Source organism: Rhinolophus ferrumequinum, chromosome 12 (assembly GCF_004115265.2).
Source record: "Rhinolophus ferrumequinum isolate MPI-CBG mRhiFer1 chromosome 12, mRhiFer1_v1.p, whole genome shotgun sequence".
Classification (NCBI taxonomy): domain Eukaryota; kingdom Metazoa; phylum Chordata; class Mammalia; order Chiroptera; family Rhinolophidae; genus Rhinolophus; species Rhinolophus ferrumequinum.
This window is the reverse complement of record NC_046295.1, coordinates 41,153,965-41,181,434: the sequence shown is the minus strand read 5'-3', so window position 1 is coordinate 41,181,434 and position 27,470 is coordinate 41,153,965. Positions and strand designations below refer to the sequence as shown.

At 35.3% G+C, this 27,470-nt stretch overlaps 1 protein-coding gene across 4 annotated transcripts in view; it reads right to left on the bottom strand.

The window, feature by feature from the left end:
- The window catches only part of PCSK5 (proprotein convertase subtilisin/kexin type 5), a 400,588-nt gene that overhangs the window by 239,951 nt on the left and 133,167 nt on the right, over positions 1 to 27,470 (bottom strand). For all 4 annotated transcript variants that reach the window (XM_033123077.1, XM_033123075.1, XM_033123076.1 and 1 more), the window contains exons 6-7: positions 7,457 to 7,545; positions 3,097 to 3,269 (exon numbers count right to left, since the gene is read on the bottom strand). In XM_033123077.1, the coding sequence (XP_032978968.1) occupies positions 3,097 to 3,269; positions 7,457 to 7,545 (262 nt within the window). The remainder of the gene's footprint in view (positions 1 to 3,096; positions 3,270 to 7,456; positions 7,546 to 27,470) is intronic.

The following is a 27,470-nucleotide window of genomic DNA, read 5'->3' as shown; positions in this document are numbered from 1 at the left end:
AAGGCAAGTGATTAAAGACGAGTAAAGATTTAGGGAGAACAAAGTAAATGGCATTACAGAACTCAGAAAGTCTACACAGACTTTTACCATATTATTTTTAATCTACCTCTACAGGTAACTCAATGGAATTATCTAGAGCCATACAGTGTGGAAAGGGTAGAGGAGAGAGGGATGGGGGACTGAGGAGAAATATGAAGTGTTTTGGAAGGACATGTTCTCTTTTGTGAGGGAAATATATATATATATATATATATATATATTATATTATATTATAAAAGAAAAGAAATATATATATATATGTATTTTTTTTTTCCTTTTCTTGAGCACCTATTATGTTCCAGGTATTGTGTCAATTGCTTTACATGCATTACCACTTCATTTAAGACTCATAATATCCCAGTAAGTAAGTACTATTATCACCCTACCTTAGAGGAGGAAATGGAAGCAGAGAGGTAATTTGATCTATATCAGGTCAAAGAGCAGTAAATGACAGATCCTGGACTTAACTCGAACTTAAGTCTGAAGATTGTATTAAACACATAAAAACCCTATCCTGTTGATTTCATCACATTTAAATGGGTCACTGCTGCTTTTCCCTAATTGGATGTGCAATGCTGGAACTAGAGAATAATTTGTTGTTTTCAAGAGTTTTGTGCTGTTGTTACTACCTTAACTCTAAAAGTAAAGGGTTTCTTTGAAAACTAAACTCCTTTTATTTCTGGATTAAAACCTTGAAAGATCCCAGTGAAATACTGAATAAATTATGGTTATCTCCACACTCCAAAAATTTTGAAACATTAGAATAAGTGAGTTCTATTTTTATGGATTGCCCTGGAAGGATGCCCATGATACACTGTGAGGTGAAAACAGCAATGTGCAGAGGTGTATGATCCCCAGCTGTATATGAATCTGCATAGGAACATGGAAAGATGTAGTCCATACTCTTAACAATGGTTATCTAGTTGGGTGGGAAATCTATTTTTAATTTCATTTTCTAGTATGATTTATTATAATAAGCCTGGGTTACTTTTGTAATTAATAATGAGTTTGGAGTAACCTTTCTCAAAATTATTTATTTCTAAATATTATCTTCCTGTAAGTTTGAACAGCTTTCTCAGATGAACTTGTTTCTAATAGTAACCCTTGCTTCCTTTAACCAAAATACCCTTTTTATTATTTGTTTTACACGTTGAACTTCCAGTTAGGATTTCAATCGAATGAAAGATTCCCTAGCTAGAAAAAAACTGAAAACCATGGGTCCATATCATCTGATTCAATGACAGCTATTACGTATGGGCATAGTCTCTCTATAAGTACACTCATGAGATCATGCGCATTACTAATGTAAGTATTTTACTCATGAGAAATTCCAGACTGCTCTTTATTATATTAAGAGCCATACTCATACAATTTGAAAACCAAATATGAACTAAGCTCTATTTGTTTAGCTTGAATGACTGCTCTGTTGATGGCACACAGGGAGAGAATAGTTCAGAGTTTTGGTAAAGAAATCACCAGATTACTTAAGAGTGTATTCATTTGGTGTTCAGATACCTTGAAAGGAAAATACTAGGCAACAATTTAAAACATTATCCTCTAGCTCAAAAGGGCTCTAATGTAGCTGAAAATTGACAGAGCTAGAAAGCATGTCTTAACAAAACCTGAACTATCTTTTAGTTAGAAGTATATACATAACAAGTGTATAAGCTTTCCCTCCAGGCGATATCAGAGTAATCAGGTGACAGCTTAGCTCAGTCTTCTGATTAAAACCCTAACATTAATCCCACAAAGGTGAAAGAATCATTACTATTGGTACACCAGCAGCAACGTTACATGAATCAACTGCATGCATTATGTTCCAAAATCTGGGCTAATATATAACAACCCTGTGGTTAGCATAATTCGTGGCAAATTAAATTCAACAAACATTGACTGAGTATTCATTAGAGTCCAATGTACTCTATACGTTTTGCAAAGCCCATAAAGATGGGAGGAACACAAGCTCTGCTCTCTAGGGACTTCAAATTTAGTGAGGAAGAGACACACAAAACTAACTCTGATATAAAGAACAATTATGAGAAAGACTATATGCAACACCAGTAAGAATATAAAGTATAGAGGGTACATGGTAGGACTGTCTCATACTTCATTTTAGTTTGAGCAGCAAGAGGGATTCTGGGAAGAGATGACATTTGAACTGAGGCTTAATGATAAAATAAGCTTTCATAATTACAAGCATACAGCATCCTTATTTTATATTTAATTCAATAATTTTTATTGAATTACAATAAGGCAGGATTTTTAAAATATGTATAATTACCAGAGGGTAAGAGGTGAGAGGGGATAATGAGGGTAAAAGGGATCAACTATATGGTGATGGAAGGAGAACTGACTCTGGGTGGTGAACACACAACGTGATATACAGATGATGCATTACAGAATTGTACACCTGAAACCTAGGTAACTTTACTAACCAATGTCACCCCAATAAACTTTAATTAAAAGAAAAATATCTGTAATTTGAAACAGACGTCTTAGCATTAGATTATGTGGTCAGTTTTGGGGGCGTAGTCATGAACTTTTTAGTGAAATCAAGGAAATCAAGTGAAATCACAAGTCAAGCTGCCTGGTTAGGGAATGCGGGAGCCAGCATAAAGATAATATTGTCCTACGACAGAGGTGGACCTAGGGAAGGAACTCCAAAGACAGATGTCCAGATGGACATCGCTGGATGATTTAACAACACCAAGTGGAGCGTTGCAGTAGCTCTACTTCTCCTGAATGTCACAGTCCTGAGAATACGTTTCTCCAAATGCAAAATTAACACGTGAATGAATATATTTCCTGTGAATAAATATAAGCATCCAAATATACCTCTGTTCTTCTCAGGGGAAACTCTCTAGCATTTAGTTCATTTGCAGAACAAATACAGCATCTAATCCCAAAGGTTCAGCATCTCTTTCAATTAACCAGTCTCCTGGCTCAGCCTATGAGTTCCACCTATTTCTGGAGCACTGGGACCCCAGTTTCATAGATGGCGGCATGAGAATCATCACCGATCGACACCGCATGAGCTGAGGTGCTTTTGAAACCTACCATTCTGACGCCATTTTCAAAGGCTTGCCGAGTGAGTGGAGCTGGTCCATCCACAGTCTTGCCGTCATCATCTGGGCCCCAGCTCGCACTGTAGATGTGCACATGCTGAGGGTTGAAGCTAACTGATTTTGCTTCGACCATGTCTGTGACGTCTCCATCCAGCATTCGAACTCCTTCAAGACAGAACGGAGATAGCCTCATTACAGGCTTCACTTATATGATGCCCAAACAACTCAAGACTTACTGCAGTTACAGTATTTTGGGGGAAAAGAATAAACTTAATCAACACTTAAGTGAGCATCTTTTCCCCAGAAAAAGACAATGTAGACTTTTCTGAAGCTTTCTTGGGGAGAAAGAAAGTTACGTTGCATGTAAAAGAACAAAACTTGTTTAAAATCTTTTTCATCCATTGTTCTCTTTTTCTAAGTTTCTACAATCGCTCCCTTCTCTTTATCCCTGTCTTAAGTGAACAGTTGACAGAGAGCCTCACGCAATCCATCTCCCCTAAATGTCTCTTTATTAGATCGCTTGTGTTCATAATTGATATAAAACATTCTGACCTTAACAGTCTTACAAAACTTGGAAAGCTGCCAAGTTAGGTTGGTCTAATTTCCTCCGTATTTAATGTTGTCTCCTAATCTGTAAGACTGATGTGAACTTAATACATTACTTCTTTGCCAAGTTATTTATAAGTCAAATAATAAATGAGAATGCTCTCTGTGCATGTAACACATCAAATAATTCTCAAAGGGTTTTAGCAATGTTTAGTCATTAATCTTCATTTAAGTATATTCCCACCAGACAGATAGGAATTTATTATTAACCATAATTTGCAAAAATAGACACAGATACTCAAAAATAAATTACATATCAAATGCTCAGCTTTCCTTTTTTTCCTATTATTTTGAGATGTACAACAACCAAATGTTAAATAAACATAACTCCTTCAGCTTAAGCTAAATACTATCACCGAGCATTGTATTATTTTAAAAATATATCTCTATAGTGCAAATTCACTCATTTGGAAAACACTGTTATCTAGTAGGATTTCAAGTTTTTATTAATTACTAGTAAACAGGGATTAAAAAATAAAATCCCAAATCAGGTAGCTTTAGATACTATGTGGTTTGAGGTGGGACTTCTGATAGAAATAAAAATATTCTTTAAGAACCTGTATCTTCTTTGTGCTTTAAAAAGTGCTGAACTTTTAACTACAAAACTTATAAACAGAAAAACACAATGGCAATGAATACTGATATAGCCAGTACTCAACAACTGTTAACATTTTGCCACCTTTTCTTCATCTAAAAATATAAATATTGGTCTGAACAATTTTAAGTTACATGACAGGTATGATACTATATCCTTTAATATTTTTATAAAAATCATGGAAATAAATACCCCATCAACATTAAATTTTCCCTAAGTATCCCTAACGACATTGCATTTGGTTGTTACACCCCTGACAGTCTTTTCCTGCAGACTTTTGGATTTTTGAAAGAGATTTATGTAAACAGGTTACATGGAGAACAAAGGATGGGAATACAGTCAATAATATTGTAATAGCTATGTATGGTGCCAGATTTACTGGGGGGATCATTTTGTAAATTATATAAATGTCTAACCACTATGCTGTATAACTGACACTAATATAAAGTAATATTGAATGTCAACTGCAATTGAAAAAAAAAAGAACAGGTGTTCCAAAGAATTTTTGTTAAATAAAAATTAAAAAAAAAAATTTACGAAACAGAAATTGTGTTTAGAAAGTTTGTCAGAAGTTTTTGCGGGAGTAGTACGGTGCTCTGAATGTACTGGGTCCTAAGCAGCCATTGGTTTGTTTTCATTTGACATAAATATTCAAAACTCGCTTGCATGATTTTTACCAAAGATTTGTACTTTCTAATTTTACTTTCAATTTAAAAGCATAAAATGAAACTATTTTACTTGTACTGGGAGGTCTGAAATAAACATTGGACAAACTAGTATCTCTAACTGCCAATATGCAGGGATAGCTACACAAAACCTGAATTCAGTTTTTACATCATGTAATTTATGTGTACACACACACACACACACACACACACACGCTTGATAAAATCATAGGTAGAATGTAATACTAATTTTTGATCAAACACTGACAAATAAGAATTTTGTTTCCTCAAGTTTAAAAGACGAAAGATTGCTTTTTCTTCATTTAACTGCAAGCCTTCATTCCTTGGGTTTAAAAGATTAAATTTATAATTCAGAATGCTCTTGTTTTTAGATGATGGAACATTTGTGAATTGTTGTCATACATTCATTTTTTTACTGAGCTCCTGCTCAGCTAGGTCAGCCAACAGTTTAGGAGTATCTGTGAGTGTCGTGCGGGGCGGCCTGTGGGGTCTCAACTCCCGCTCCCCATATAAGAATGCAAGACACGGTGAGGCCAAAAAGGAACACCCACGGAGGCATAGATGGGGGAATCGTACCACTATATTCTCGCTGGCAGCTGGGTTGGAGACACAGGAAGCAGGAACCATACTATCTACAACCTGCCGTGCACTTCTCTCTGCCAACCAACCTCACTTGCTAGCTGCAATTCACCTCTCTGCAATCCACAATCCACACTCCGCTGCTTGCTAGCTCAGCCTCCACTACATTCTCGCTGGCGGCTGGGATGGAGACACAGGAAGCAGGAGCCACACTGTTCGCAACCCTCAGTGCTCCGCTTGCAGACTCAGCCACCATCTTCTTGCTAGCCCCCCACTTTTCTGCTAGCGTAGCCACGGCAGTTATATTAGTGGCCAATGGCTCACTGGTTACAGCTGACGGCCAACTAGCCAGAGCTGATGGCCATCCAATCACAGTTGATGGCCATTCACCACCGGAGCCAGCACCCCTCCACATGAGGCTGAGAGCCTGGAAACTGCTCTCTGGGGCTCTTTCCCCACAGTGAGATTTACATGTTTATCTCTTCATTCCCTCAAGGTCAGTGAGTGCTGGGTTTGCACTGGAGAGAAATGTCAAGGACACGGCTGTGTGTCTGTGTACGTGAGAGACTCTGTGCTCTGGTCGGCAGGAAGGATTGACTGGGAAGCCATCATAGTCATGTGATTTTCTTGAGAAGAGCAGGGACCTCTGGCACCCTCATGATTCTTCAGGGAAAAGTCTTTATCTTTTCCTTTCCTTAGCTCCTCCATAAACCTTCCCCTTGATAGCAGATGCTCTCAGAGTACAGCTAATTACTGCATAATAATCTACCATACAGTAAGAATTCAGGGAGTAAAGGAAATTCAGGGAATTCAGGAAATAAAGGAGAGAAAGAGGTCCAATTTCCTGAGGGCTGACATTCAAGGTAGTCTCAGAAACTCTTTTCTTAGCATCATTATTAAAGATCCCAAATATTTCATGTTACAAGACCTCTGCATTTATCCTAGAAAGGACTGTCATTTTTATTATTTAGATCCAACTCTATTTACCACTTGGAAACAAATAGTGTATTGGAAACAAGGATGTCATCCTGGTTCCTGGAACTTCATTCATCATATGACACCCATTAAGAGGCCCCAGGGGACATCTCCAAAATCACTAGGATTTGTTACCATCTCTTACAATGTCTTCTTCCCATTTTATGTGGCCATGGCAATAGGATATAGTAATAAAGATGACTACAAATAGGAAAGTAAGAGTTTGTTTTTATTAATACCTGGATTTAAACGGCCGTGTTTGCGTCCTTGTAGTAAGTAGTAAGCTTATGTATATTTGAGTTTGTGCATGTGTAGATATATATGTGTGTATATATGTGTGTATGTGTGTGTGTGTGTGTGTGACTGTGTGTGTGTATGTATACACACACACATATATATATATATATATATAATTTGGTATTATTAATGATAGCAGTCTTACTACATTATGGGACTATAAAAGGAGATTTTACCATTTACCATTTTAATTGCAGTTAAAAGAAACTTTTTGTAAAGCCCAAGGAAAAGAAAAGATTTTCTGCCTTACCAGAATTTCAAAATACTTCTTTCCATAGAGATATTACAGCCTAATGTTTTATTATTAGTTCTTTCTGACCCAAGCACCAATTATATAGTTCGGTAGGTCAATGACCCCATTTTCAGTATTGGACAATCTTTTTACATGCCTGTTTAAAGAAAGAAATGTTTGTGTTTGGAACACGTTAGGGGTACTGCTTCTGAAGCCTCTAACTGTATTTGATAACATGTTAACATGGTCATTTTGCTGTCAGCAATAGTTGAACACTCTTATGCAAACACATGCCTGTCTTTAGTTCAAAAAGGTACTGAAAACCAGTTAGCACAAGAGTTCTTGGCTCATTTCTATGTCCATGTAAATTTGTTTCCCATACCTCCAATCTTGGCGTTGAAAGCAATTCCGACTGTGCAGTGAGAGTTGTTTGCTGCGGCTGCCACTTCTCCAGCACAGCGGGTCCCATGCCTGCAGGGAGAACACACACACTTTCTAAAGTAAGACACTCCATTCACACAAACTCAACACATCATTGCCACCACTCAGACTTCAAAGTGGTGAAGAATATATCAAGCTGAGGGTTCTTCCTACCGAAGTAACACTTAGTCTGTCCAATTTTTAGCACTTAATTATATTGTTTTGGATTATATTCTCGATACATTTATTTTTGATATCTTGCTTTCCCAACAGGAAAAATCTCCCTGAAGGCTAAAATCAAAATGAATTCTTCTCTGTATTCTCTAAACCACCATTGTCCAATATGATAACTACCAGCCATATATGGCTATTGGGTACTTGAAATGTGGCTAGTGTAACTTCATCTTAATTTTTAATTTAATGCACTTTAAATTAAATTCAAAAACTAGTGCTCAATTCAATTATTAGAAAATTTTTCAATGTTCTTATGAGACTCTATTTCTTAAACTGTAAATTTAAATATAGATCAAGTATCTCCAATGGAAATTTATCATCTAAAATGGGATTGCTGTTAAGTACACACTGGATTTCAAAGATTTTTATATGAAAAAAACATGAAATATCCCATTAATAATTGTTTTATATCAATGACGTGTTGAAATATCTTATTGAATAAAAGATATTACGAAAAGTTTCCACTTTTTACTGCTTTTTTAAAATGTAGGGCTAACGAGAAAAAAAAAACTTTTTTGTTTCTGAAAGATATTCCCTGTTATTTCTCATTACAATAACTGTGTTCCCTGGTCAGAAAAATGTTGTAGCTGAAGATTGAAAAGAACGTTCAAGTGTAACGGACAATCTGCCTAGAAATGGTGGTCTAAACCAGTGTGCTGAAAATAATTCTAAGGTTTGGCTGAGCCCACAGAAAGAATGCTAAGACTGATGACTAATGTCTGCTCTGCCTGCAGAAGAGGGGTGTGACAACCAGTATGGTGTATTTGTCATTGCCACTGAAGTCCAACGCCCACCTCCCTTCCCTCATTTTTAGAGATGAGGGCACTTAAGGAGGCACTGACTTGTAAAGAGATCTGTCGAAAGCAGCAAAAGAGTGACTAAAACTCAGGCCCCACAAATTCCATTGTAGTGTTTTTCTATTTTACAGCACAGGTGCGTCAGACCCCACTCGTCATGGGATATGACCACTGTCTGTGCAACTATAAACAAGTTACTGCGTACAACTGATAGGTACACAACTTTACACAAAAGAGGTATTTTATTCTTTTTCCACTTAGTAATGGCATGCATATATTTCTATGTAAATATTAATCTATATATAATTTGAATGGTTGGTATTATACTACATAATCTTTCAAAATGGTATATATGTATCTATATATGTATTTACCCAGTTTTTCACTAATATTGACAAGGCTATGAAGAAGGGTCTTGGGTATATATATATAATTTTATGTCTTGGGACAAATACCTAGAAGTGGAATTACTGAATCAAAAACTACTGAGAATATATTGTCAAACTGTTAACAGTAGATAAAAGTAATATAACCAAACACCATAAAAACTGCAAAATTAATATTACTACAAAACATCAAATTTTTGTGCATGACAAAAAAAAGAAAGACCATAAGCCAAGCTGAATGACAATAGGAAGAAAGAGAGAAAGCTGAACAAATCCCTATGTATATAACCCTTGTATGAGTTTTTCAATCTTTTTCATTTTTGCCAATCTGACATGAAAAATGTTATCTCATTGTTGCTTCCCTTTTTATCCCCTCTGATTATGTCCATCTTTTGAAATATTTATTAGCTATTTCTATTTCTTGCTTGTGAATAATCTTTTCATGTTATCGCCTTCCCATCATATCTGTTACACATACTCGTACATTTCCAAATTTGTTATTTGGAACATAACTATCTTAATGGCAATTTTAGGTTGTCATACACAGTATTTAATTTTGATGTACTCATAATTATCTTGCCCTTCTAATATCTGGTTGTGCCACTTTAATCACCAGAAAAACGACACATTTTTAAAAGGGAAAACATTTGTGAGCCCCAAGCTAAACTACTAATTTTCCCCATAAATCTATTTATGATTCTTCATTAGGTTCTTACTGCATATTACTTCATGGTATGAGTTATTTTTACTCAAATGTCAAATTCCTTTTATGAGTCTATTCTTCTTATACTTTATTGTATCTATTTTAATTAATTGAAGTGCTACTGGACCATATGGATTTCTGTTTTTAATTCTGCTCTAGTTTATTATTTGGCCTATAGATTATTTAGAAGTGTGATTTAAAAATTTCAAATGTATTTGGGTGTTTAATTCTGTTTTTGATATTAATCACTGACCTGATTACTTTGTGATAAAATATAATTTTTATGAAGCAACTGTTTGAATTTTGTGATTCAAACAATGGCTAAGTATGTGATCAGTTTTTATAAATGTTCCATGTGCTTGAACGGATGTATTTTCTCCAGTTCTTTGTAAGTCCATTATATCAAGCTTGTTCATTATATTGTGGAATTGTTAATGTTGGATTTGCTAATTTCTTTTTCTAATGTTCTTTGCAGTTCTATGAACTTTTGTTTTACTTAGAATAGGATTACTATATCTATCTAGTTAAACAAACCATTTATGAATATATAGTAATACTCTATGGATCTAAGATAAAAATATCTGGTTAATATTTAAGTTATTTACCTGTTTGCTCCTTTTATGTTCAAACATTATGTGTTCATATTAGTTATATCTCTTATAAATAGAATGTATTGTTTTTTTTCAAGCTAGGTTAATTTAACCATCTTTTTCTTTAACTTGATAGTCCATGTACAGTAACTGTATCTATTAATATATTCATGTTCATTTCCGTGTATTTTCCAATTTACCAGCTTGAGTTATACATTCTGTTATTGAGTAGTTATCCTAGCTATTTGATCATGGATACCGAATATCACAAAGCCTAGAGTCATCAAATGTTCAACCTTTTTCAAACAACTCTGACTTTAGAATGTTTCAACTCTGATTACCCACATCTTGACACATGAGTTCCCCACGATTATAGTTATTCATTGGATTTTTTAACACTAGAAATTACCCATTACTGTTACTACTTTGAACAATCAATGTTTAGCTAGATTTACAAATGCATTTATTTGCTTTCTTTCTTTTTGTAGCTCATACTTTCTTATGGAATCATCGATTTCTTTCTGAAGAACATTCTATAAGTGGACACTTTAGGGAGTATTTTGGTAGCCCAAAGTATTTTAGTAGCCTCAGAAAATTACTTTATTTTACTGCTGTTTTGAAAAAATAATTCCTGTGGGTTTAGAATTCTACACTAATAGCACTTCAAAGATTCCACTCCATTGTCTCTGGCTCCCATTGCTTCTGGTGAGAAATCAGCTATCTTGGCAATCTAGTTCTCTCTGAATGCTTTTCAGATCTTTTCTTTGTCTTTTCTATTATGCAGGTTCATTAAAAAGTTGTATATATGAATTAAAAAAAATTGTTTCATGGAATTCCTAAACCTGTAGTTCAATGCTTAAATTTGCAGAATTCTTAGCTAGCACTTTTGAAAACTGCTTTTACATTATTCTCTAGTTCCTCCCTTCAGAATCCCAATTAAACATACTTGTACATTAGACCTTTTACACTATCTTAATCTTTAATCTTATATTCTGCCTTTCCTATCTTTCTCTCTGTGTACTGCATTCTGTATAATTTGCTCAATTCTGTATTTCACTTATCCTATCTTGAGCCATGAATACTATGCTATTTAATCCATTCACTGCATTACTCATTTCAATTAGTAAATGTTTCATTTTTTGAAGTAATTTTTCATATGTTCCTTGTTAATTTTGATACTCTTTCTTAAAATACTTTTCAATATTCATTTCTCGATACACATGAATTATATCTAATAATACTAAAATGTGTGACTCTAATTCTGCTCTCTGTTTTTACTGCTAGCTTATTTCACGGTGATATTTTCCCCATGTGGTTGGTGAATTGTCCATTTAGGAGGTCATGCTGTTTGGGCTTTTATCTGGGTGAATTCTTTTAGGCTGGTATGGGAAGCTCACTGTTCTAAAGAAGATTTAAATTCGTTTCTACCACATATCTAGGTATACACCAACCAGGGCGTGTTCAATCAAACTTAAAATTTGGGCCATATAAGTAATATGAATTACAGGTACAAATCCCATGAGTACAGTGAGTAATACTTAAAGGGTAGCAATTTATATATCTGCTTGTCCCATCTATTACATAAGTTGAAAAGTCAAACATGTTCTCTCTGTGTGTAGGTTTTCTATTTTATAGTTAATCTACTGAATATGGTGCATCAGGGATTCTGTTTTATGTAGAAATATTCTCTCACTCATTGGACCAAGGTCTTAATCTCCTGCCATCCCTGGGCTTTTTAAAATCCAGCTCCAGGCTGACTTGGATTGGTTGCTCACCCTGGCAAATACCTGGTATCTACCTATTGACCACCTAAGCTGATAGATTTGAGCTTTCTCAGAGAAATACTCTTGGTGTCCCGTTAGCTCAACCATGCACTAAAAAGTTCTTTAGTATTTTCACAGGAGTTTTAGATGTACTGAAATAGAAGAGATTTAATTGAATATCTACCATATGACTATCATTAAAAATGGAAGAACTTGGTTCTGTAGTCCTAAAATGTAATAAAGTCCTGCACATATCATGTGCTTCATTAATGTACAGTGACTGCTCCTAAGTGAAGAATAGAGTGACTATTTCCTTATAAAAACGTTTCTTGAAAAGACTTCTGTACATTGCTCCACATCAGGATGTATGAATCATTTTGGGGAAACAGAGAAGTTATCACTCTACTGCTGATGCATATATTTTAAATATCAGGTAAATAATATATTGCAGTGTACGGAAATTGGGGGTCCAAATTGCTAGCTCAACTACATTTAAATAGCCCACTCTCTTCAGATGACAACGATCATTAGCCCAAGTAAAGAACCAGTTATTTTTTTATTTTTATTTTTGTATCTTAGTTAGACTCAGTGTTTTGACATGTATATAAACAAGATGGAATTTCTTCCTTCTCCCAAAGAACAAGGGTGGTCAGAAACAATATTCCTGTCAATTAAATAAAAAAGCCACAAAACAGAGAAAAGTCTGTGTTTCAGGTGTATTTTTTCTTTAGAAACAATATAATATACTCATTATATTACGCTCTGACCTACATGCACCTAAATATGAACTTTACTAGCCAATTCCCACATAATATCCCTTGGAAAATTAGTTACCTGTTTAGCTTTCTTGCATATGTTCACAATTATTACTAAGACACATTTTCTGAGACTTCCAGAAGATAACCCAATTATGTAAATTATAAGGATATATAGTCCAACGATTGGATATCATATCCAATAAAGTGGCTGTAGGAATTAAAAATACATCACTTCTCTGATTCTCTTAAAGATACTGTCGTTACTACTAGAGCCCCGGTAAGTGTAAGATGTCTTATTACATAATTTTTACTTGAATAAACCATTTTGTCTCTTAAAGAGCATCTTCACTTAAAAATCATTTCAGCCTTTGTTGTACTGCTTTTTCTTATTTGGGGAAAAAATATTTTTCTCATCGGCTCCATTACCTATTCCCAACAATAAATCATTGTAACTAAAGGTCTTAACTTTTACTTGAACTATGTGATTGACAAGATGGAAAAATCCGAGAGTTATTATTAAGTCATTTCTTAATATTGAGAACACATATATGTGAAGTGAGTATAGAATATAAATTCATGGGGTCTATTATATCTTGGTAAGTGGTAAAATACTACCTTCACTCCTTCTTTTGCTTTCTCCCCCAGTCACACTGCTTTGTGCACTTTTTTCTTCAGTATGAATTAGTGGGGATGGAAATATTAACTGAGATTTACCATAGATCTGAAAATAAGATATAAGCTTAGCAGTGAATCTGAGACATCAAGACACATTCGGAAGGTCACCCTTGCAGTTGCCACTGCATTGCTTGAAAATCAAAATTCCACTTGTATGGAATCAAGCAATGGCAACTGGGAGAAAGACGTCTTTCTGTTTAATTTCTTTCTTGGAATAAACAGCTACAGCTGTTCATGGATGCACCTATCCCCTCACTGTTTCTAGTCCCTTTTGAAATCGAGTGTGCCCATTCTCTTTGGCATATTTTGAATTTGTTTAAATCTAAGTGAAAATCTTCCACTTTATCTCAAAAGCCTCCTTAAAAAGGAAGAGGAAAGTAAGGAATAACGTTTTTGATGTGTTTTCCAGTATATCACTTAGAATTGCTGTTTCTGACTGCTGATGTTATTCTGGATAATATTACCACTTGATATTTGTAGCACACTCTCCACTTCTCAAAGTATTTTAGCCTCATCTGATTCTCACTTCCACCCTGAGCAGTAAGCAGAAACAGATATTACTTGTCTTATTTTACAAATGAGAAAACTCAGTCAGGCAGCTGGTGGTAAGGGTATAACATATAGCAGGGCAAAGACTAAATCTGGGTCTCCCGCCTTTTCACGATTCCAGCAAGACCTACCAAGGGCCCGTGTTCCTAGAGCTTCGATTGATTGCCAAGATTTCATGACTTCTTTGCCTGCTACTCTACTCATTTTGTCAGGTAGAGGCAACTTTATTCCTTCCTTGCTATTAATGCAGGATATTTGGTAGTATGTTTTATAGAACCTTCATGATAAATTATTCAACTTGAACTAGAAGGAGGAAATGCTGGGAATCTTAAAAACGAAAACTTAAGAAGAATGGAAAACAGCTGAAAATGGATTTTCAACCCTATCTTCAGTGAAAAGCTTCCTGAGGCTCAAGACACATGTTAGGAAAAAAACAAAAAGGTAAATTAAAATTTTTTAAAAGCGAAAAAGAAATTACACAGTCCATTTTTTTGGTGATTAGTTTTTGTGAGACAATTAAGATAATAGCTTCAGAAGTGATTGCAATTATACATGGTCCCTGAGGCTTCAATAATATATATATATATATATATATATATATATATATATATATATATATATATATATATATATATAATTGTACTAGGAAGAAGTTTAGGAAAACTCATTGAAAATAACTGCTCTGGAATTAATGTTTGTAGTCCCCCCAATTCATATATTGAAACCCTAACCCAATGTGGTGGTATTCAGAGGTGGGGTCTTGGGGAGCTATTTACCGTATTTTGCTGTGCATAATGCACACTTTAGTGTCCAAATTTGTGAGGGAAAAATAAGGATGCACATTATGCACGGGTGCTACTAATTCCGTATCTATATAAATGTTTTTAATTCTTTTATTTATGCTTATGAGTTAAAAGTGTAACTCTAGAAATCAATAACGCTATCTGTATGCAACATAATACTCTGGAATATGATAATCGGCTTTGTTGAACTTACAACAATGAAGAGTTCTTGGCCTTCTATGATGTGTTAAATACTGTAAATTTGTTACCAATACATAAAATGTCTTGTACCTTGTATCTGTTCTTGTGTTTTGTAATTATTTGTTACATAAAATTTCTTGTACCACAACATGTTAAAAAGTAAACGCTAAAATTCTTTTATAATACAAAAAACAAGTACCTAAATGTAAACAAATGAAAACTCGAATTGAAATGTAAGTTTTTTCTCCTGAGTTTGGGCCAAAAACGTGGGTGCACATTATACAAGGCAAAATATGTTAAGTCATGAGGGTAGGGCATTCATGATAGGATTAGTGCCCTTAGAAGAGTCATGAGAGAACTTGCTTTCTTTCTCTCTGCCATGTGACAATACAGTAAGGAGGTAGCTATATACAAGCCAGGAAGAGAGACGTCACCACAGAATGAAATCTGCTAGTACCTTGATCTTGGACTTCATAGCCCCAGAACTATGAAAAATAAATGTGTGTTGTTTGAGCTATCCAGTCTATGGTATTCTGCTGTAGCAGCCTGAACTGACTAAGACAGTAATAAATAAATATACAAAATAATGTAAGCTTACATTCAGTGACCTTTGATAGCCTAACGAAAGAATATTAAGCATGAACTTTAAACTATGACAGTTTTTATACTTAGTAAGAGACATGGTGAATCTTCCTTTTGGATTTCAGGAGTAGATATAATACATTTCAAGAAATTAATAAAAGTTAGCATTTGTCAACTGCTCCAAAGTATGACCGATATGTTGTAGGCAAGTAAAAAAAATGAAAAATATATGTGATAGAATTAACTAGTAACAGGTCACTACTGAGAATTAGCATCAGATATAGCATTAGATAAATGATGAGTAAGTATTTTAAAAATCAGAAGAATATTTCTTTTGGAGGGCTAAAAGTATTAGTCTGACGCATACATGAATGCATGTAAAAGCTGGTGAAATTTTAATGAGGCCGTTGATTGTATTAATGCCAATTTCTTGGTTTTGGTATTTTTATATAATTACATAAATTGTCACCATTGGGAGAATCTAGGTGAAGGGTATGAGGGACCTGTACTATTTTTGCAACTTTCTGTGAACTCTTAAGTTTTTTTTTCTTTTTAAGTTTTTAAAACATCACGGTAGTTCAGAAGAATTTGTACAGTTACTTGTGATACAGTTATATTTATGGCCTAATGAGTTCTATGAGATTGTAATTCAAAAATGATATTTCACTCAGAACACAATTAACAGCAAAATAAATAAAACTCAAATGATCAATATACTGCTTTAAAAGTTTTTTCTTACCTTTGCCGTTTCCCGTCTTCCTTACCCTCTCCAGCCTAGACCTTTGACATCTTTTTTCCTCCTCCTATCCACCCCATCCTTGGAACATAGCCTATTTATTAACTGAATTCTCTGTTAAATATGCTAGCCCATGTCTAAAGGAAAGAAGAAATAGCTTGGTTTATCAGAAAACCTAGTTGTTTACCTTACTTCTGTTGTTTTCTCAAATAATGTTGCATACATGGAATGATGAAGTACAGTAAAACCTGTAATAGACACGAGTGTGTGTATGTGTGTGTGTGTTTGTGTGTGTGTGTGGTCCTGATCAAACCACCTTCCTTATCACCTCTCTTCCTACGCTTATCTCAGGGATCAACAGCAACATCAAGGCAATAAATAGGGTATTCGAGATTCCTGTTGATGAACCATACTAATCATGATGATGGAACAGGCCCTTTTTCTTGACTCCCTGGCTAATACTCTAGATTTACCCCATCATGATTTTTTGGCTCATGTTTTGCTTTTAGTGATTAGTTTTCCATGTTATTTGAGCTTGTTTCTGTAATTCAGTTGCCTATTACTGTCTACAGCCCCTAGTGATTCCATGATGTTATTCCTTCCCCATTGGGTCTATTAAAGGCCCACACCTCTGCTCTTCAAGCTCCCTAACCTCTATCAGAGAGTTCTGCTTAGTCTTTGAAACTTTGATCTACTAGTTTTTACCCATGTGGTTGGAGATTTAGGAACAGCCTGATCTCATTTTCCATCACAAATGGAAGACTGAGAAATTGTCTCCCGTACCCCTGACTATGAATCAGTCATTCCTGCTGATTCCTTTCAGGTCTGTTGTTAGTGACCTGGGAGTCAAGTGTTTCCTCTTAAAAGCTCACAAATGTAGACCTGGAGAATCCAAGTATTCCCTGGAATTGGAGGGTACGACATGATTCCCATCTTCTCCACCGGACAACTGTCTGCTTTACTGGGATAAGTACTTCCTACAATTCCAGAAAATAGAAATATAATACTCACTTTGTAAGTAAGCAATGAACTCTGTCAGAATTGCTGTTATTTTCTTGAAATTATCAAAGAACCTCCCAAGAAATATTTTAGTTAACAATATTAGTCCCTTTCTCCTTCCCTCTTCCTGTCCCTCCCTCCCACCCTCCTTCCTTTCTCAAGTCCAGTTAATTCACATTCTATGTCCTAAGGATTTTTTAAGCAAGGGGCATACAAAGTTGAAAAATCGAAGGCTGTGATGCTTGCAACTCTGGTGGAGAAGATTCTAAGTAAAGGATTAACAAAACATTTTCCTCATGTGAAAAAGTTACTTTCGTTTAACTTTCTAGCTCTGTTCCCCTTGATATCTGATAAAGTTGAAATGTCAGCTACTAAGCAACATTGCTTATGGTAAAAGTGAACCCTGGTTGGTATGTTGCCATGAACTGGGATGTCTGTGGCCAGGATTTATAAACACATGGTGAGAAGTCTTGGTTTTGGACTTCTCAGAGTAGACACTGGAAGTTGAGTGTACCCTTCCTTGTATGGCCCTGAAACCTATATTCATAGGCTATTATTGCAAGAAATATTGTTCCTAAGAGTATGGGGCTTCTAAGACAAAATGACGCACACCTACCTACTAGCTCACTCTTGCACAGCTGACATTTCACTTGGGTGGTAGGGGTGGGAGGACAGGGGAAGAGCAGAAAATAGTCCGGGGACTGGTGAGCACTCTTGCTGAAGACATACAGTGGACGTTTCTCTACTGGTACATTATAGTTCTATCTTCTAGTTATACTTATGGCCTAACGAGTTCTACGAGTTTGACTGACCAATTGAACCTAAGATCACTGAGAGGGGTGTTCTAATATTTATGCAAATAATCACCAAGTATTGAGGTACATGTTAATCAAGGTTTATGTACAAAAGTTGTAAGAATTTCTGCTCCAAGAGTTCTGGCTTAAGGTTGGTGTCTGCGAAATTGCTTGGTATGCAATCTAAAGAACCTACTCCTCACACTTCAACTGGTTTTCCTGTAATTTCACATCATCATAATTAAAAGAAAATTTCATCATTAGAACTCACTAAAGCATGAAATATGAAGTATATACTCAGTGTATATGCCAAGAGACCAGAGAAAGATCTATAAAGATAATTAAAGAAATAATGACCTGTATCAAATTATACTTCTGATTTTTTTGTGGTCTATTTCTTTTTATACATATTTCTCTTCTCCAGACATATACTGAAAACTACCTCATATAAATAATTCTAAAGTAGCAAAAACAAGAGAATGGGATGCTAGACAATATTTCAACTTTATGTGTACTTCTGTATTTATGACTACTATTATTACAATGACCTAATTAACTATATGTAATGAGACTAATTCCATGTCCTGGCCCATAATTAATTAACTTTCGTGAATCATTCATTCAGTAAATGTTTGTTGAGTACCTACCACACGCTGAGGAATGTATTAGTCACTAAAGAGTCAATAGTGAGAAAACTAAATATAATATGATATAGTAGTTTCAATAAACTCCATTGGCCTGGAAATCCTGAATAATAGGCAATAGTTTGCAAGCCCATGTTCATTTACCAGTAAGCTATTTAATGGTTCTGCTTCTACTGGCTTTTGAGAAAACATTCAGGTAAAGGTATTATTCAATACTACATGCTATAAAATACGATAAAAATATCTGTTGCTTTGCTCAAAATCCACTTAATGATTGACTGATAGAGAAAGGTGATTATTTTAAATTTCTGACTTCACTTTGTTTAGAACTGTTTCCAGCTCATCAACGAGCTGTCAAAAGACTTCTGAAGATGTGAGTCAGGACCTAAAATAGGTGAATTTTACATAATCTTATTTGTCTAAAAACACAGGTAAATTGTCATAAAATTTGGTGTCGCTTCTGCAATACTCAGACTTTGGCGTCTGAGAAAGTGGGTGGCGCTTGGTTCCAGGGTCCTTTTGCACCCCGAGGAAGAAGTCTTCAAGTAAAGCAGCTCAAACACCTTATATTCATTAAGCTATCATTGTTTTAGCTTAGCTACACCAAGCAACTGCTAGGTGTTTATTGATGGCCATTCCTGGTTCTCCGTGCAGAGGTCATCGGTGCCATTTCCTCACACACTGGAAGGTTCTCAACATCAAGGACTTATGAAACCAACAATTAAGGAATGCTCTCTCCAAAACATATAATTTATCATAATCCCTAATTATCCATTCAACATTTTAGCATGTACATCATAGTTCATTTAGAAATAACATGAGATGTGTTTTTATTATGATGGTATTTGCATGAGCTTATGAGCAGGGGTTGGCAAATTATCTGTAATTGGCTACATGGTAAATATTTTAAGCTTTACAGAGCCATGTGCAGTCTCTATCACATATTTCCCCTCCCCTTTTTTAACCCTTTGAAAATATAAAAACCATTCTTAGCTAGAGATCTGGGCGGATTTGGGCAGATTTGACCTCCAGTCTGTAGTTTGCCAACCTGAGGCTTCTAAGCATGAAAGGTAAAAACAGTCACAGCCACTTATGTCTTCTCAGGAACCAAAAAACACATGCTTCTACCTTTTCTACTTCTACTTCCCATGATTTAATAACTGAATGCTCTTTTATGGAAATGAATCTATTCAACAAATATAATGTACCAAAATATCCACTGATTAATAATTTCCATTTGAAAGAATGCTTAATACAATTTGCAGTTTAGAGATCAAATCGATGTAGGTGGTAAGGATCACTTATTTATTATTTGCAATGTAGGTTCTCGTATTTAATTTAATTTCACCTGCCTAATTAGCTTGCACTACATGTACTTTTATCTCTATTTTATAAGTAAGGAAACTGAGATTCTTCTGCATTAAGTGACTTCACCAAGGTAATGCAGCCAGTTTACTGCAAAAGAACTCCTAACACCAAGTGCTAGTGTTTGTACAACAATAAGTGCACAATACATTTATGGAAGAAGTTGCATACATCCAGGCACACAGATATTTAGCAGGGCCAGAACAAAGTAATGACGACTTGAGACCTTGCCTGAGAGAAATGCTCAGAAGTTGCACCTTTGAAGCTACTTGGATCACTACCCACAGGTCTTTTTAACAGGGTACCATAATTATTACGCTTCCTAACTAAGCAAGTAAAAAAGATATTCACAAATGATTCTATCACTAATGAAATTATTGCTGACTCAAGCATCCCTGCCCTTTTCAGTGCCACAACTTTATGTCTCTGTGTAAACATAAAATGCAAACAAACAATACAAGGCAAATCAAGCAAATCAGTTGCCTAATGAACTTTCAAAAGACACAGGTTTTTATACAAGCAATGAAAATAATATCAGAATAGCTCCCATCACACTAAAAGCCATGGTTGAAAGAGGACCCAAAACAGAGAGATTTAGTAAAAATGGAACAAGGCTGGCGACGTGACAGTGGCTTTAAATGAGAATGATTTGTCAATAAAATGATTCCAAATGGCCCTTGGAAAAACCGATAAAGATTTTTACAAACTGAATCCTTTTATGGCTATACTAAAATTCAAATTTCATAATATTATAGAAAAACTATAACTTTAAACATGATTCATTTTTGTTTGATGTAAGAATGGCTTTTGCTGCGTGTTCTGCTAGATAATAAACTACATGTATTTTCATCATTTTAGTTTTATTGTTTAAAATAAAACACCATTTGCATCGTTCATTACAAGACTGGCCACAATTTAAGTGGATTCCTTTTTAATGTTTTCTCGCACCAATACCCACTTAACCCAATAATGAGTCCCTCCTGCAGTGCTTCTCCAGACCAGTAAGGTTGTGGATTAAGTAACAGAATAAGGAACTTGCTTTCCTCTCTTGAGAAAGCAGAAGCAGTCACAGAAGTCACTGCCATGTCAGCAATTGGCTTGCTACCTTGACCTTCAATGTGTATTCTGTGCAAGTCCCTTTCCATATCCTAAATGCTTTTTTTCTCAAGTCACTAGAATGCATAAGCTGTTTACGCCAAAAATCATCAAAATGATATTTCCCCATGAATGCAATGTGATAATAGAAAATGTCAGGCCTTGAACTGCACGCTCAGCATCAGTAAAATTTCCCTTCAAGTATTCATGCATTTTCCTAAGTCTAGGATAAAGATCTTATTTCCTTAGGTGACACATTACTTGCTTTGGCTAGGTATGAGACCACACTTAGAGACACAGGGGCAGCCCTTGGCTAGAAGCCGTTATGTCTGGTTTTGTTTATTAAAGTTAGACATTGGGACATAGAGAAACTCCTTTATAAATCCCAACAGAAGTGTGTTCATAGACTGTACTGGGTAATATTTAATAACTAGAGTCACATTCCTTCTTGATCTCGTATCTGAACATCTTAAAATATAAAAGAAAACATTCAGATTGATTCAATTTTTCAGACTTCAGAAAACAATTGTATTCATAGTCAAAATTTTATGTTAAAGCATTTATTTATAGTTTTGTTCATTATCTTCCCTATGAAATAGTTCTAGAAAGTGTATAGCTATAGGTGATAATCTCAGAAGTGGAAAATCCTTGTGGCAACATTAACATTCTCTCAGGAGTGACAATTTTCCATCTTGCCCTCACCCCCACTCCCTTTACCAACAGATGATTTTTTTTCCCTCTTCGCGTTACAGATCACTGAGGTCACCAAATTGTCTCCTTTCAACATTTTGACTACTTTCCTGTTCAGTGCCCATCATTGGGAAAGCAGGTGGACAACCAGGAAGGCAATCACAGGCCAGTTAAATCATAATGAGGTAAGGAACTTTGTGAAGGGTGGAAAAGCGATTTAAATTGGTTAGTCAGAAGAGGCACTGCTGGATGTTGTATGTGTCCGATAACCATCAGTCAGTAGCTCAGGCAATCATAAAACTGTGTCCTTTTCAAAGGGAGAAAAGCGAAATGACTTGGCAAACATTTTCTTTTCCTCTCCCTTTGCCACTTGAAAATGGAAGAATTCTGGATACTTGCTGTTAACCAAATGGCATTTACAGCTCTCAGTTGGCATGGGGCAGCTGAGAATCTAAAACGAGGAATGCTTATTCCATTTTCCATTTCCATGGAAACCAGTCACCAACTGGTGAAAACAAGGTAGATCAAATTCTGAACAAGAATGTTGAAATAATCAGTTTTAAAACTTTTCTCTTGCTTCAGGATGGAGAGCATAGTGTAATCTCAGGACCACACAGAGATGTGTGTGTGTGGATAAGCAATTCAGCACTGCTTTATTGCTGCAACTCTTTTCATAATCACAATAATTATTGTATTCACATGAGGTTTTTTTTTGGTCACTCTTTGAAGGACAAATTGCTATAAATCCAATAAGTAAGTCATATAGTAAAATGTGAAAATTAAATGACTTTTTAAAAGATTTTATCAAGAGAATCTTAGAGGAATCAAGTAAACCTAAGAACTTCTTTCATGAGGAAAAGAAATGTGATTTCCATAGAATGGGTGGACTATGATCCGTTTTCTTGAAGACAAAGTAGTCAGTTTTTGAAACTCTACTATGAAAATCCGACTTTGGAAAGACCATTGAAATAACCGATTGTTACAGGGCAAAGATCCATTTAACCTTTCCAAGAGAATTTCAGATTCATGCACTCCCCTGCCAAAAAAAATCCGGATACATTTCCACTGTTTGCACATTTGAAATATAAATGTTCTAAATTGGATGGAAATAATTTCCCCCAGAAAAATAACAGGATGAAAAGTGGCAATGATTCATTTCACTTGTAGCTCTGTCCCTAGGTATTCCTGATGTCAAAATCTCTAAGTTAGCTCTAATACCATGTGTTATTACACAAGCTAGTAGGACCTATAGTATCCTGAACACGCAGAATGCAATATCTGTAATTCTCACAGCAAACTGCAGGTAGCTACTATTTTTGTCTCCATTTTATACATAGACGACAATGAAGTCTCCCACTGGCAAAAATACTTACCCCAAGTTATTCCTACAATCATTTAGCTTATTTCCCCATATCAGACTTTCACATGCACAGTTGTTCTGCTCAGACACACTTCCCTATTTCTAGCTTATAATCCCAGTTCAAAAATATCGCCATGTCTATTTCCCATCTCATTAATTCTAATCTCTTCATATTAGTAAAAGATAAATACAGGCGGAAATATCTGATCTTAATCATTGCTATTTTTTCAGTATGCACAACTCATTTATGATCAGTATTTCTAATTTTCAGCTAAATTCTAAATCTGGAGGTGTTCCTTAAGTTGGTTGAATTATTTCTGATTTCTTTCTTAGGTATGCTGAATATTTAGGAGGTCTGACCTTATTTTTAAGACCAACATTATAGTTAAATAAGAATACAATAAGAAAGATTTGTGTGTGTGTGTGTATATATATACATATATATGTATAATGAGACAGAAAGAGAGGAAGATTGATTTTATTAGATTTCAAATCTATCAAGGAATTTTCTCAGAAGTTTTACTAATCAGTAATTATATGTGCATGGCCCATTTTCTCCTTTTCATCCTAAAATTACTTAGTGAAAACAATTTTTTAAAGCTTATACTACTTAATTCATCTCATTTTAAGAAAGGCCAGTACATAATACCTGAAAAAAAACAAACACCTAAATCCAAGGTTAATTAACTTATAATTTCCTTTCTGATGGCTAAGAATGAGAATCAGTTGACAGGTAACTTGCCATTTTCTTTCCATGCAAATTGTCTCTTTTTTTCATAGGAGTGATGAATTTTAAGTGATGGATCAAACATTCCATTTCTACATACCGTAAGTATATTACTAGTTTGATTTTTAAGTGCTATTCTCTTAGTAGATATTCAAAAAGTCTTTTCTGAATTAAAAACTATACTCCATAAAATAACTAAAAGCACTAAACTCTCATAAACTAACTATAATTATTTCCATGAGTTAAAAAGTGTGTATTGCTTATTAACACTATACAGACACGTGCTGTTTAATGGCAGGGACATGATCTGAGAAATGCATTGTTAGGCCATTAGATGAATTATGGGAACACGGTAGGGTGTACTTACACAAACCTAGATGGTACAGCCTACTACACACCTAGGCTACATGGTATAGCCTATTGCTCCTGGGCTGCATGTCTGTACTGCATGCATAAAACAACAAGAGATTAAATCACGTACAAGAGAAAATGATGTAATCAAGAGACATGGTAAATACAATTTGTATGAGTCTGCTGCCTGCATAACACGGCACACTGTTCTACAGAAAAAAACTATTTTACATATAAGTAGAAAGAGTATACCCTAAAATAACAATAAAAAGTACAGTATAATGAATACATAAACCAATAACATAGTCATTTATATCATTATCAAGTAATCAGATATGATATATAATTGTATGTGCTATACTTTTATACAATTGGTAGTCCAGTAGGCTTATTTACACCAGCATCCCTACAAACACGTGAGTAATGCACTGCGTTATGACTTTATGCGGCTATGACGTCACTGGGCAATAGGAATTTTTCAGCCCCATTATAATTGTAAGGGACCACCATCATATAAGTAGTCTGTCACTGACTGAAATCTCATTATGTGTCACATGAGCGTATTTAAAGAAAAAGCATTTAGCATCACGTTCCAAATACAGTTTATTATGTGACACAAAGCATCCTCTAGAATCCAGATTCACATTCATAAGCTATATGAACCTGCCTTGAATTTTACTTTCTTCCTTTGGAAAGAGGGGGCACCAATGACATTTATTTTCAGGTTCTTGGCTATAACTGAGTGACTTAGGCAGAAAAGTGGTTTATTAAAAGGATACTGGGAAGTTTAGAATTGTTCGGAGCGCAGAACAAGCAAGGAGGCTAAGGATCAAGAAAAACACGTAGCTGCTCTATGGGGAAAGACCTGATGAGAGAGAGGGAGAGGAACTCATGCAAGTGAGTAAGAGCTTACCTGGCCTCTTCTGTCACTAGCCTGCACAAGTGCTGCTGGTTTTTAGAATCTAGACCACATGACCTGTGTCCTAGACTAAAGCAAGGGAGGATGAGCAAGTTAATAGTATCGGGCATTTTCAGCCACCATATTGGTGAGTGGTACTGGCTCTCCTCCAAGACTCCTAAGACAGAACATTCCTTATACATAAAGAATTCAAATAATGGGGACCAAAACAATTACCTACTACCACCTATCTGATAAGAATTTTTATAAGTCAAGTGAGAATACATATAAAAATGCTTTGTGAATTCTAAAGTTCTAGATAAATTATTATTTTTTAGTAGATGACTTCTCTGCATTTGAGAAGGGATCTGATATGACTTGGAAGAACTAATGCCAATCAAGGGAACCAGACCACCTGCTCTTTTATCTCATTCTCTCATGGAAGACACATACTGACCCTGCTGAACTCTATTTAGACTTTGCTGAGTTTATAGCCCAAGGCAAAAACAACCAAGGTTCCTTTGGGGCACCAAGTTGTTCTCTACTTTACCACCCAAATCACGTACCAAGCTTCTCAAAGCCACAGAACTGTTCACAGGAAAACCAAATAAGCAGCTTGTGTATATTTTTTTAAATTATAATAATGACATAGCGATAACTTTCCAGGTTTGAACAACATGTAGTGTTTGTCCATGTATTAGCATAAGCATGCTTTTATAGGATATTGCTCAAAACATTCTTTCAGTAAATAAAAGGATCATTCAATTTTATTTAACAACTTATCTAGCAGTTACTTGGGCCTCTCTCCCCCATATACATTTTCCCATTTCACTACAAGTATACGTGTAGGAAATCTATATGTGTCACATTCATATAGATTTCAGAAACCTACACATCGTGTAAGAAAAACACGTGAATTTAAGATATGAGTACCATTATTAGAAGTTTACTCTCTTAGCATAAGAAACAAGATTGTCTTAATCAAACACAAGGAAAAAACAAAACAGATATGAAGAAGTTATGAGTATTCTGTTTCAACCAGGATGAATTAAATATGAGTTAGTTTCCCTTATATTTGAAATAAGTTTTGTAATGGGGATTCTAACATAGAAACACAATGAGGAAATTAGAAGACAATAAATGGAATCAACTAATAGAAAAACAGTACACATGATAATAAACTATGAAAGAAAGAATAGTCACCTTCTCATATTTGCATTGGAGTTGCAAAGATTGCAATAACGTGAATGAACACTCTTACAAACACAACAGTGAAATAAGTAAGTTTTGTCCTTATATATCCATGTTGTGGAATGTGGTTCCACCATAATGCCACTAACGTTACTCCCCATCGAGGGCTGACCCATGTGTTACAAATTCAACCTATAGAAGAATTAAGCACAGTTACCGTGCATTCCTACATTGGGTAGAAATACAGTCACAATAACGGGGGCCTCTACTGTCCCATAAATGGTAGGCTTCAAAATGTAGATGATAAGGCAAATGCATGGGTTGCTAGTGGAACTGCTTCTGAGATTGTCCCTCACTTTGGGGACCCCTTTGGCCTCCACTGGAATTAATTTCAACAAAGACAAGTCCTCTAACTCTTTGATTTTTTTTTGCCTCATTCAAATCCCATTATCCAAACTCCCCCAAAATTCATCATGTGATAGATAAGATGGGTGGATAAAAGATAGAAAAAAAATAAGCAAGTATTTTTGTTTCAAATATTTCCACTCTTTGAAAAGCATTAAAGGGGCTTATTCTTTTAGGAAGGGAAAAGAAATAAACAAACTTTACAAAAGACTCAGGCATTGAATAAAATTAACCACACAAGTCACAGTGAAAACTGCTGAACAACTTGAGTTCTAGTCAATCACTTAGTAGAAACTATATAAACTGGTGCCGCGACGGGCAATTGCTACACATAAATGTGTGCTTCTTTCCCTACATCACGACCATAGTATGCCAGAGCCTACGGGAAGATTAAGGTATCAGGATAGTGGAAAAAGTAAAGGATCTGTGACAATCTGATATAGGAGCTGCTGGAAAGTTGGGGAGGAAATGAAAGTCTATATTTGGTAATTGGGACAGACATGGGAGGGGGTGTGATCCTGTGAGGATGGATCTCAGTGGAGGAAAAACCCACCAAAAGCAAAAAAGGTCATCCAAAATTTTTAGCAGTCAGCTAATCTTGGCCCAGGATGTCACAAGGTATTTTATCTGCAATTCATGCAAATTCAAATGCATTTACTAGCATATGTAAATTATATGCAGATGGTATAGGGATATCTAAA